Source organism: Lithobates pipiens, unplaced genomic scaffold (assembly GCF_037356315.1).
Source record: "Lithobates pipiens isolate NorthernLeopardFrog02 unplaced genomic scaffold, aLitPip1_a1.2 Scaffold_19, whole genome shotgun sequence".
Taxonomy (NCBI): Eukaryota; Metazoa; Chordata; class Amphibia; order Anura; family Ranidae; genus Lithobates; species Lithobates pipiens.
Genome location: NW_027507764.1, coordinates 244,313,196 through 244,326,761, shown reverse-complemented (window position 1 = coordinate 244,326,761; position 13,566 = coordinate 244,313,196). Strand labels below are relative to the sequence as shown.

Sequence of the window (13,566 nt, the reverse complement as noted above, 5' to 3'; positions counted from 1 at the left end):
GCTTGCTGTGGGAGTATTCAACAGGAGGAAGGGGCCAGGAGCGCCGAGGTTGGGACCCGGGAAGAGGAGGATCGGGGCTGCTCTGTGCAAAACCACTGCACAGGGCAGGTAAGTATAAATATTTGCTTTTTGCATACAAAAAAAAAAAATTGACACCTCGGAGCAGTACAGTGGGATAGGTATGCATCATTAATCTAACTCTTTCAGTTGTAGGTGTAAATTTCAACTTAAAGCGGAACAAAGACATGCTGGTAGGTTAATTGGATGCTGTCTAAATTGGCCCTTGTATGTGTATGAGTATAAGTTAGGGACCTTAGAGTGTAAGCTTCTTGAGGGTAGGGACTGATGTGAACCTACTATGCATATGTAAAGCGATGTGTAAATTGACAGCTATTTATAAGTACCCGACATAAACTTCAGTAACATAATGTATCTGTGCTTAGGCCAAAGGGGAAATAAGGTGTTCAGCCTACCCTGCTAGGTCCCCAATAGGGGTCTAGAATGATAATAGTGCAAGTATAAGGGTAAGCGGCGCTACCTATATAATGAAAGGCGACAGACCCTGTTCACTTGTTAGGTGCTATGTGCCTCTATAGTGACTAATAAAAGTGCATATACCAATAGTGCAATCCTAATGAATTACCAATACACCAGTGGTGCAAACCTCACTAGGTTGCCCAAAAAATATGAACTTGATATAAATGTTTAAAAGTGATACATAAACCGTGATACTCCAATACCAAAAATGCAAGTATATAATAAATAAAAATGTATGTATATATAAAAATAGTCCAAAAAGTGTAAGACAAATATTAAATAATAAAAAATTGTTGAAATAAAATTACCCCAAAAAAATCAGTGCTCCAAGTCCAAAAAATACATCCAAAAAATACATCAAAAAAATCAATCCAACAAAAGTCTTATGTGATTATTAAGTGCTTGGTGACGATAAACACAGGAACAAAATCCAGGCTCCCCCTCTTGGGTCCCCACTCACCAGCTCCAATAACCCCTACAAGGGTGTCTTGCATTAGCATATAGGCTTGATATTCCAATACTGTTTCCCAAGATAGATCATGCAGCCAGGCTCCAACCTTTCCAAATCGTATCCAGCTCCTATGGAAAGTCCATAGGAGCTGGATACTGGTTTGAGACTGGCTGCATGATTGCATTAGGATTATTATTAGGATTGCACTATTGGTATATGCACTTTTATTAGTTACTATAGAGGCACATAGCACCTAACAAGTGAACAGGGTCTGTCGCATTTCATTATATAGGTATCTCCATTTACCCTTATACTTTATAAATAAACTTCACCCAAAAAGGGAAGTTGCACTTTATTCCCTCCCCTTACACATTTGGTACATTATATTTTTTAAGGGCAGGTAGGTTCTCGCTACGACTTCTGCTTGGATCGTCTAGACCAATGTTTCTCAACTCCAGTCCTGAAGTACCCCCAACAGGTCATGTTTTCAGGCTTTCCATTATTTTGCACAGTTGATTTGATCAGTTTCACTGCATTGGTAATTAACACAACTGTTTCATCTGAGGGAAATCCTGAAAACATGACCTGTTGGGGGTATTTGAGGACTGGAGTTGAGAAACATTGGCCTAGACAATCTGAGTAGAAGTCCCACCCCCACCACCACTCTCCCTTTGCCCACAGCCTTATGGGACAGGTCTCACGAGGCTGCGGAACCATTCACAAAGCCCAGCATGGCTCCTTCATGCAGAGTGAGCTGGCTGTGAAGCTGCAAGGAGGAGTTGCAGCTAGCTTCCCAAAGTAATGCTGCCACCGGGACCCTGAAGAATGGTGAAGAACTGGCCCAGGTGAGGATATTGCTGGATCCCTGGACAGATGTGTGTACTTTTATTAAAAGTCAGCAGCTAAAGTATTTGTAGTTGCTGACATTTCTTTCTTTCTAGGGTGACGATCCTCTTTTTAAACTACTAAGCTCTGTAAGCGGATTTTTTTTTTTTTAGTACTGTACAGAATGCATGGTCTTTAGTCTTTGTCATGGGTTATATGCTGCTGCCTTCAGATGACTGGACAGTGCCAAAATAACCTCTTATCTGTACCGAGGGAAGGTGACCACTTTTATGTGTAGTTTTTTTGTTGGAAAGATTTTTATATCGAGAATCCTAGCTGTACCATAGCAACTGTGGCTTCTTTCTGTAGTCCTGGGTTAATTAACTTGCTAGCTGAGCTTTGGTGCTCCATATCGAAATGCCGTCTTGATAAGGATTATGGGAGTGGGGGTTGCAGACCTTTGCTGTCTGGGTGAAGTACATGGCCCAAGACCCTAGCTCCCTCTTTACACATCCATTCCTTCACCACCAACTACACTTTTTACCAGTGGGCTTGCACTACTATGTGAATATTATGTAAATGACTAAACAGGCTTCACTAGATCTCCACGATAAGCCTTTTCTTTGTTGATATGCAGAGTATTCTTTCGCTAAAATGCTGGTCAACAGAGCTCCCATGCAAGTAAAGGCCTCAAGTGAAAGTTCAAAACTACTGAAGGAGAACACACATCACAACAATTCTGTCCAATTTCTGTACTTTTTAGAAAGGTAAAATTTATTGGTAAAATCCTTGGAACCAGGGGTAATAGACATCGACCATTTCTTTTTCATAGGAACCAAGTGGCCTTTATACACAGTGTGGGAGACACATTGTGGAGGAACAACGCTGAAAGGATGCAATAGGGAATGAGTGGATGTGCCCAGGAGTACTGCACTGTAATAAATTAGGGCGTTTCCCCCAGTAGATGTAATAACATAAAGGGGAGAAAACCCCCAGAGTTGTGTGTAGGGTTTACCGGGAGACAGGGGACTGGTAAAATAGTTTTGACTCCTTCAGCTGCAAACATTGGAGACATGTTGTGCAAACCTGGCTTAGCATGCGTGCTCTGTTATTCTTTTGGTCTTTGCATCCAAGATCAACAGCCTATTCATTTACACTGACTATGTAGAAACCTTTTCATCTACACCAATCGGCCATAACATCATGACCACTTTGACAATGCGAGGCCCTGCCACTGTGTAAATGGTTGTAAAAGGGACAAAGGGTATGCACATATGTGGAGTGCGAAACTTCAGAGTTTTAATTATGTCAGGACCCAGATCTGTATTCAGGACCTCTGCTGTGTCTGGCAGTAGTTCTTCTTGCTGTGCCACCTGAGATGCTGGACAACTCCCTCCCTTGGAGAAAAGCCAATGTAGCACCAATATTTAAAAAGGGCCCAAAATACATCCCTGGGAATTACAGACCAGTTAGCCTAACATTAATAGTATGTAAACTCTTGGAGGGGATAATAAGGGACTATATACAAGATTTTAGTAATGAGAACGGTATCATTAGCAGTAGTCAGCATGGATTAATGAAAAATCTTTCTTGCCAAACCAATCTATTAACCTTCTCTGAGGAAGTGAGTTGACATCTAGATAAAGGAAGGCCCCTGGACATAGTGGATCTGGATTTTGCAAAAGCATTTCACACGGTTCCCCATAAACATTTACTGTACAAAATAAGGTCAGTTGGCATGGACCCCATAGGGTGAGTACATGGATTGAAAATTGGCTGCAGGGGCGAGTTCAGAGGGTGGGGATAAATGGTGAGTACTCAGAATGGCCAGGGGTGGGTAGTGGGGTCCCCCAGGGTTCTGTGCTGGGACCAATTCTATTTAATTTGTTCATAAACGACCTGGAGGATGGGGTAAACAGTTCAATCTCTGTATTTGCAGACGATACTAAGCAGGGCAATAACTTCTCCGCAGGATGTGAAAACCTTGCAAAAAGATCTGAACAATTTAATGGGCTGGGCAACTACATGGCAAATGAGGTTCAATGTAGAAAAATGTAAAACAATGCATTTGGATGGCAAAAATATGAATGCAATCTATACACTGGGAGGAGAACCTCCTGGGGGAATCTAAGATGGAAAAGGACCTGGGGGTCCTAGTACATGATAGGCTCAGCAGTGGCATGCAATGCCAAGCTGCTGCTAACAAAGCAAACAGAATATTGGCATGCATTAAAGGGGATTAACTCCAGAGATAAAACAATAATTCTCCCGCTCTACAAGACCACACCTAGAGTATGCTGTCCAGTTCTGGGCACCAGTCCTCAGGAAGGATGTACTAGAAATGGAGCGAGTACAAAGAAGGGCAACAAAGCTAATAAAGGGTCCAGAGGATATTAGTTATGAGGAGAGGTTGCAGGCACTGAACTTATACTTTCTGGAGAAGAGATGCCTGAGAGGGATATGATTTCAATCTACAAATACCATTCTGGTGACCCCATAATAGGGATAAAACTTTTTTGCAAAAGGGAGTTGAACAAGACTCGTGGCCACCAAATAAAAATTTGAAGAAAAGAAGTTTAACCTTAAACTACGTAGAGGGTTCTTTACTGTAAGAGTGGCAAGGCGGTGGTCTCAGCGAGGGGCATTGATAGTTTCAAGAAACTATTACATAAGCTCCTGAAGGACCGCAACATACAGGGATATACAATGTAATACTAAGATATAATCACACACACAGGTTGAACTTGTGTCTTTTTCAACCTCACCTATGTAACTACTTTCTATCTTGTTTCTGGTGAACCTTAAACTCATTTGCTTATCCCATGAAGTTCCTATTTATGCCTGGGCTTAGCAGTTCCTGTTTGTAAAAATGTTGTGCTCTTCTCAAGCCAATATCTTACTCATTGTAATCCTGCGCATGTCCGTATCTTCAATACCAGTCTTTACTGACCTTTGCCTCATTACTCAACTATGCTACCGGTTGATCCCAACTTGCAACTGCTAGTTACCAACGTTTGGCTTGTTTACCTAATGCAAGTCTGCTTGATCTTTGCCTGCTGCATCTGCTACCACACCGCAACTTGCTTCCTTCCTGGTGTGGCGATCCTGGGGACTGTGACTCTTGTACTAACAGTCAGTAAAACACATCTCCCCCATCAGGAGCTCTGTTGGAAGACCAGCTTGTGCTTAGATCCCGTACTTCGGTTGAACCTGCATCATCCGTACGGGGGACCTGCTTGTGTAAGAATCTTCCTGATTTCTGTGTGAGCCTTTTCACTATTATAGCTTCTGGCTTCTGAGCCTGGCCGTGAAAAATTATGAGCGGAGAAAACGATTTTTACAGCTTTCTGCGGATTTTGGTATTCCTGCGTTGTGCTCCATAGTTTGGAGATTTTAAAGTCCAATGGCAGGGGGAAAAAATCTCCAGCCCAGTGTCGCGGTCTTGTTGAAGACCAGAAAGAGTGTGTCTCCAGGTGCCCACAGAGGTTATAATGAAGACTTGCATATAGCTCATGGCTCCAACCAGAATGGATGTGCGCTCCTGTCTGAAAACAGATTTCTGGATACACTGGTGCTCTACTGAAGAGAGATTCCATGTCCATTGGGATGAGAAAGTTAGGACAGCTGAGAGAACCTTGGAGACTGGAATAGCTGAGACAACTACAGTCCAGGAGACTGAAGGTAGCTAACTATAGAAGGCGTGTGAGATCCTGGAGTGTCAGAAGAATTCCTTTTGAGGGGCCAGGAGTAGGCCCATACAGCAGGGAGCTGTAACTAAAGGCTGAGTGAGTCAGTAGAGTTCAGAGTGACTCGTGCAGGAGCAGTGGTGCTGCTGAAGAGGGAGTCAGATGAGGCTGTATTTTTTCTTGCCTGTTTCGCTGTGTGAAACAGAAATCCTTGCATGAGGACACCTGATGCAAGTCCTTTATTTTTCCTTTTTTACAATAAAAAGGGCCTGATGAGCTCTAAAGCCACAGTTCGGATGGGTGTGGGCTCATTTAATTCATCTACCACTGCACAACATCCATATCACACGACCCACAATAACCTGTTGAGGCATGGATTTCACTGGAACTCTGAGGGTATACTGTGGTATCTGACACCATAACGTTCGTACCAGATCCTTTTAAGTCCTGTAAGGTGCATAGTGGGCCCTCCACAGATCATACCTGTTTTCACAGCACATCCTACAGATGCTTGATTGGATTGAGATCAGGAGAATTTGGAGGCAAATCAACACCTGGAACTTCGTTTTCATCATACCATTCTTGAATTAATCAGACCAGTCCACCTTCTTTCATTGCTTCTATGGTCCAATTTTGGCTGTGGACACGGGTCAGCATAAGCACTCTGACTGATCTGCAGCTGCACAGCCCCATAGGTAACAAACTGAAATGCACTGTGTCCCCTGAACTTTTCTATGAGAGCCAACATTGAGATTTTTAACAACTTGAGCTATAACCTCTGGAACTATAATGGCACCTGCCAGGGTGTCCATTGCTCTTCTGTTATATTTTCTGACAATAGATCATTTGGCGATCCACAGTAATCCTGCAATTAAGGCAATTTAAGTGGGATCCCACCAATGGCTGGCTATGACCCTATCGCTCATTCACTGTTTTTTCCCTTCTCGATATTTTTTTTTTCTATCTCCTGTCCCCTATGTCCTGTCCCCTGCAGACCACAAGAGCTACAGTTTTGGAATTGCTCTGACCCAGTTATATATCCATTACAGTTTGGTCCTTGTCAGGGTCACTTAAATCCTTATACCTGCCCATTTTTTCTGCTTTCAACACATCAACTTCGGGGGACAGCATATTCAATTTACTGACTAATATTTCCACCTACTTTCCAGATGACATTGTCATAAGATAATCAATGTTATTCACTTTACCTGTCAGTAATCATAATGTTATGGATGAACGGTGTACACCTCAATGATGTACGGTTTTAGGGACCCCAAATCTAAAGATGCGCCTATATTCTCTGGTATAATTATGAAATTATTGCTGACTAAAGTATATTCATCAGCTGTTAATTGGAACATGCAGTTACAGCACTGTTTGTAATTGTATGTTGTCTGTTTTTACTTGCAGAGTAAGAGTTTGCAGTTGGACATTATTCCTGGCGGTACACCAGGATGTGAAGTAAAGCTTCGTGAAGCTACACATGAACTCAATGAGGAAAAGAGAAAATCTGCTCGTAGGAAAGAGTAAGTGCAATCAAAAAACTGAATTCACCTATTAGGAACAGGTCAATTTTTATGTAATTGTCCATAGTTAAAGGCATTCTTTTATTTAAAAAGTTAAACATTAAAGTATTTGTACCACCTTTTTTTTTTCCTTTGCAACATTCTCTTGCATTCTCCTACATACAGTGGATATAAAAAGTCCACAAACCACTGTTAAAATGTCAAGTTTCTGTGATGTAAAAAAAGTGACAAAGATAAATCATTTCAGAAAGTTTTTCCACCTTTTCGTGTCATCTATAAACTATACAACTCAGTTGAACAACAAACTGAAATTGTTTAGGTGGAAGGAAGTAAAAATAAAATATGGTTGCATAAGTGTGCAAACCCTCAAAATAATACTTTGTTAAAGCACTTTTTTATTTTATTACAACACGCATTCTTTTTTTTTTCTTTTTGGGTCTATCAGTATGGTACATCTTGAATTGGCAATATTTGCCCACTCTTCTTTGCAAAAACACTCCAAATCTGTTGGATTGCCAGGTCATCTCCTGTGCACAGTTCTCTTCAGATCACCCCACATATTTTCAATTGGATTCAGGTCTGGGCTCTGGCTGGGCCATTCCAACACTTTAATCTTCTGGTGAAGCCATTCCTTTGTTTATTTGGATGTATGCTTTTGGGTAATTTTCATGTTGAAATATAAAGTTCCTCCATATGTTCAGCTTTCTAGCAGAAGCCGGTTTTGTGCCAGTATTGACTGGTATTTGGAGCTGTTCATAATTTGTTTTTCAGTTTTTAGTCTTGCCACTCTACCCCATAGCCAAGACCCAGACATATGAAGAATACAGGAGGTTGTTGTCACATGTACCACACAGCCAGTACTTGCCAGATATTCCTCAAGCTCCTTTTAATGTTGTTGTAGGCCTCTTGGCAGTCTCCCTGACCAGTTTTCTTCCTCTGTTTTCATCAATTTTAGAGGAACGTCCAGTTCTTGGTAATGTCACTGTTGTGCCAAATTTTCTCCACTTCATGATGACTGTCTTCACCATGTTCTATGGTATATCTAATACCTTGTAAAATCTTTTGTACCCTTCTCCTGACTAATACCTTTTAACAATGAGATCCCTCTGATCTTTGGAAGCTCTCTGCGGACCATGGCTTTTGCTGTAGTATACGACTAAGATAATGTCAGGGAAGACCTACTCGAACAGCTGAGCTTTTTTGGGATTAGAGGCACTTTAAAATATGATGTGTGTACTGACTCCTATTTAACATGAGTTTGAATGTGATTGCTTAATTCTGAACACAGCTACATCCCCAGTTATAAGAGAGTGTGCACACTTATGCAACCACATCATCACAGAAACCTGACATTTTAACAAGGGTTTGTAGACTTTTTGTATCCACTGTATAATATAATCTGTCAGGAAAGGGCAGAAACAGCAGGTGTGAAGAAATGGCTGTTAATTCTGCAATACTAAAAAAAAAAAAGGTTCTTTAACCATTTGCCAACCACCCGCCGTCGTTTGGCGGTGGCAGAATTGCTCCCCTCTGTGAATCGCCGTAGCTGTACAGTGGCCGCTTTTAGGTGTATAAGGGGCCGCCCACCTGCGGTACTGAGAAGCTGATGCGCGTGCCCGGCACCTGTGATGTCCGCTGGGCACCCGCGATCGCTCCTGATAGAGCCAGAATGAGGATCTGTGTGTGTAAACGCACAAATCCACATTCTGGCAGGGGAGAGGAGACAGATCAGTCTCCTCCGCCAGGCAGGTCTATCCCCCCTACAGTTAGAACACGCTGAGGGAACACATTTGACCCCTTGATCTCCCCCTAGTTTTAACCCCCTCCCTGCCAGTGACATTTATACAGTAATCGGTGACTATTTTTAGCTCTGATCACTGTATAAATGTCAGTGGTCCCAGAAAGTGTCAAAAGTGTCTGATCTATTTGCTGCAATGTCCTGGAAAAAAAATCTCAGATCGCAGCCATTTACTAGTAATAAATTATTAAAATGCCTTAACTCTATCCCCCTATTTTGTAGACGCTATAACTTTTGCGCAAACCAATTAATTTTCATTTTAAATTTGGGGGTATTTATTATCAAGTAAAAAAAAAAGTTGTATTTCTTTTTCAAAATTGTTGCTATTTTTTCTCTAATCGCCTTTCAGGACAACCTTGAAGAGAGCGTAGCTCTACCTTCTTCACAGGAAACACATGCAGCCTTTAAGTCCCTCCTCTTCCACCATGGCCTCAGTTATTGTGTTTCCTCTGCCATGGAGGCATGTGCCTGGAACCAGGGAGCTGCTCTCTCTCCAAGGCTGGGGAGTGTCAGGCTTACCTTTTTGTTTTTGTCTCCATCGACCATCCAGCAACCCCCCCAGGGGTGGGTGGTGTCCCCCGGTCTCTCCATCACAGGGGAGTTAGGACCCTTAGGAGGTGCGGTGTCTCTGTGCCTGGATTCCGTTTTGCTTTTTGGCCCTGGAGATGTCTCGGGTGGTCGGGCTGGGGCCGCTGCTGGTTAGCGGTGTGTCCCGCATCTCGGTTCTGGGTTCTGGCCGACGAGGGTATTATTTCCGGTGACGTGGTTTTCCTGAGGGTGTGTGGCGCTACTAGTTCCAAGCACCTGGAACGCAGAGGCCAGGGTCCGGGCCAAAAGACCGGCGTTTCCATTTCTGGCCCTCGCTGATGACGCGGGGACTGGAAAATTGTTTAAAAACCTGTGGGTTTTTCTTTTTTGTTGCTGTGTTTACTTTAGAAGATGGATGAGAGAAAAAGCCATGGTGGATGCAGGCGCCCCTAGCACCGGTCAAGCCCAGGTAAGAGATACAGTGGTGCCTTATCCTGATCCATTTGGGCTTTTTTTTTGTTTGTGTCATCCTGAGGGAAGCCTGCAGCTGCAGGGTCAGAGGTTACTTCACTAGAACCCTGCAGCATAGACTGGATGCCTTGCTGTTCTGCTTGGGTTTTTTTGTCTCTTCTTTGGCTTGGTGGTGGGTTTGCTAAACATGCAAATCCACCAAACCAGAGGAAATATCCTTGCAAGAACCCCCTTAGAGATTCATGGCAGAAGGCGATATGCAGATCCTGTATTAATGATCTGGTGGAGGAAGAAACGTCAATACAAGGACTTATTCTCCTCTGTACAGGAGCTTACAAACTCAGAGTTCTGTCGGTTCCATATTGATGCAGAACCCAGCAGCTCAGGCTGAGCCCCAGAATCCACCACCTAGTCCAAAAGCATCCTCCTCCAGACCAGTGGAGTCTGAGGACTCAGGTGATGAAGGGGGAAGTACTCTTCTCTCACTCAGGGACTTGGAGGGGGAGGAGGAAGATGATAGCAGAATCTCTCGGTACAAGCCATCTCTAGAGCAGGGGTAGGGAACCTTGGCTCTCCAGCTGTTTTGAAACTACAAATCCCATCATGCCGCTGCCTCTGGGAGTCATGCCTGTGATTGTCAGGGTCTTGCAATGTCTCATGGGACTTGTAGTTTCAAAACAGCTGGAGAGCCGACATTCCCTACCCCTGCCCTAGAGGAAGTGGATGACCTCTTAAGAGCAATCTACACTACTCTTGAAATTCAGGAAGAAAAGGTACAAACTGTCAGTTCACGACAAAATGTACCAGGCTATGGATGAAACCAAACACAGGCTGTTTCCAGTTCATAGGGTCCTATCAGAGTCAGTCAAGAAAGAATGGAAGCACCCCAAAAGGGTCCCCTTTTTTCTCCAAGACCCATAGGAGAAGGTTTCCATTTGAAGATAAAGATTCTGAAGTTTGGAATAGGCAACCTCGGGTAGATCCTGCTTTCTCGCAAGTTTCTAGACGTACAGACCTGGCGTTTGAGGATATAAAGGTACTGAAGAATCCAATGGATTAGAAGGTAGACTCCCTCCTTAAAAGTGCCTGGGATGCTACATCAGTCAGTCAGAACCTGCTATGGCTTCCACGGTCATGGCAAGGAACCTGGAATGCTGGGTGGAAAAGCTGAAAAGCCACGTTGAAGTGGGCAGATTGTTTAAAGATTTGTTAGACTCCTTCCTCTTAATATTAAAAGCTGTTAAGTATATGGCTGATGCATCCGCTGAATCAGTCAAGTTGGCGGCAAGGTCATCAGCACTGGTCAACTCAGCCAGAAGTGCGGTCTGGCTGAAGACCTGGTCTGGTGACACAGCTTCCAAGGTTAAGCCATGCAGTTTTCCTTTTTCAGGTGATTTTCTTTTCAGCCCAGACCTTGAAACAGTCTTAGATAGGACAGCCGACAAGAAAAAGGATTTTCCGGCCAAAAAGAAACAGCTGATTAAAAATAATTTTTGTGCTGTTCAAGAGCCCCTTAAAAATAAGGGGCAAGACTGTAAGCCGTTGGGTCTCCCAAAGGGTTAAGGGAAGAAGAGGAGTTATTTTCAGATCTCCCCCAGACCAGCCTTCCAAAAGTAAGTGACAATCTCACCCCAGTAGGGGGAACATTGTCAGCTTTTCACCTACAGTGGAACATGACATCTCCAAGTCTGTTCTTGAAAAGCATTATAACTCAGGGATGCAGGCTGGAATTTTCAGAGCCACCCCCAAGCAGGTTTTAGGTTACAGCCCTACCAAAAATTCTGGAAAAAGCTTCAGCAAGACGTAATCATCAAGGTCCCAAAAAAAACAGGAGGACGGGCTTCTACTCTCATATATTCCTGGTAAAGAAGCCTTTAGGGAAGTACCGCCTGATCCTGAACTTAAAAATCTTGAACAAATCAATACGGTACAAACATTTCAGGATGGACACAATCTTTTCAGTTACAAAGTTGCTGACTCCAGGCTTTCATGACATCCCTGGATCTAAGAGATGCTTATCTTCATGTTCTGATAAATCAGATTACTCAACAGTTTCTACGCCTGGCAGTGGACCTGGGGAAAACACTATGGCGCCTCCAATTCAGAGCTCTGCCATTTGGACTTTCATCCTCCCCCAGGATCTTCGCAAAAATAATGGCGGAAGCTCTTGAACCGCTGAGGTTGAGAGGGATTTCAGTTGTCCCCTATCTGGACGACCTGTTCTTCGCAGACTCCAAAGAACAAGCCTTATCAAATCTCCAGGCGTCCCAGACTCAACTAAAGAGCTTAAGGTGGCTCCTGAATTTAGAAAAATCTAATCTGGAACCCTCACGGGAGATGAAGTTCTTGGGGTATTCTATAAATTTGTTGCTTCAAAAGGTTTTTCTTCCGCAGAAGAAAAGGGGAAAAAAATCCAGGTAACGGTGCAGCAAGTTCAGAACTACCTGTCAGTGTCAGCCAGTTCAGCTATGGCAGCATTGGGTGTTTTTACAGTGCCGATTCCTGCCATTCAATGGGCCAGATTGCACTCCAGGCCCCTTCAATTAAATATACCACACTGTTGGTCCTACCAGGAACCACTAGAGAAACATAAAAATTTCCCTAAAAGTAAAGAGAACTCTCTAGTGGTAGAGAAACCCATCCAATCTGACAAAAGGCCTTTCTTGGGTCTTTCCCATGGACAAGCGTCTAACAACGAATACGAGATCCTGAAGCTGGGGAGCCCACCTGGACGGCCAGACTTCTCAGGGAGTCTGGTCCAAGTCGGAAGTCCAAAATTCCTCAAACTGGCGGGAATTGAAGGCGATTTCTCTGGGTCTCCTAGCCTTTCAACATGTAGTGAAAGGCCATCATGTTCAAGTACTGTCAGACAACACAACTGCAGTAGCCTACATAATGAAACAAGAGGGAACCAAGAGCAAAAGGCTCCTAGAGTTGGCCAGTCAGTTATTGACCTGGGTGGAACAGATTGTGGCCTCATTATCAGCAGTCCACCTGAAAGGTTCTCAGAATCTGCTAGCAGATCATCTAAGCAGACGGAAGCTGGGGGAAGCAGAATGTAGCCTAAATCAAGAAGTCTCCCTGATGATCTCAAAAGCTTGGGGGCAACCTCAGATAGATCTGTTTGCCAACCAACAAAACTCAAAAGTGTGCAAATTCTTCTCTCTCCACCGAGAAGACCAAGCGGTAGGCATAGATGCTTTCGCCCATCCGTGGAATTGCCAGCTGTGCTATGCTTTTTCCCCCTTTCCTCTTATACCACTGGTCCTATTAAGGTTCAGAGAAGAAAAGACCAATCTGATCCTGGTCACTCCCTTCTGGCCAAAAAGGCCTTGGTTCACGGCCCTGTTAAATCTAGCCACGGAACCTCCATGGAAGTTACCATCCAGGAAAGATCTTCTATCACAGGGGTCAGTGAGCCATCTGGAAGTGAACTATCTGCAATTAACAGCTTGGTTTCTGAAGAAGACCTCCTGAAGGCAAAAGGAATTTCTGATAAAGTAGTAAAGACCCTTCTTTCAAGTAGGAAATAAATCACTCGGGTCATATACATGAAGGTCTGGAAAAAATGTAACTCTTGGTGTTCATATAAAGGACTCCAAGTTAAGAGTTTAGTTTCTGTTCTTGAATTTCTCCATGAGAGAATGAAGAAGGGACTGGCAGCCAGCACCCTAAAGACTCAGGTGGCGGCTTTATCTGTTTTCTTTGAACACATTTTTATCAAAAGAAGTTTTAATTTCAAGA

At 43.5% G+C, this 13,566-nt stretch overlaps 1 protein-coding gene across 5 annotated transcripts in view; it reads left to right on the top strand.

The window, feature by feature from the left end:
- Positions 1-13,566, top strand: part of TRIO (trio Rho guanine nucleotide exchange factor) — a 751,422-nt gene that overhangs the window by 226,452 nt on the left and 511,404 nt on the right. For all 5 annotated transcript variants that reach the window (XR_013277581.1, XM_077491869.1, XM_077491868.1 and 2 more), the window contains exon 17: positions 6,910-7,025. Coding sequence is in view for 4 of the 5 variants with exons in the window: in XM_077491869.1 (XP_077347995.1) it covers positions 6,910-7,025 (116 nt within the window). In the remaining variant the exon portion in view is untranslated. The remainder of the gene's footprint in view (positions 1-6,909; positions 7,026-13,566) is intronic.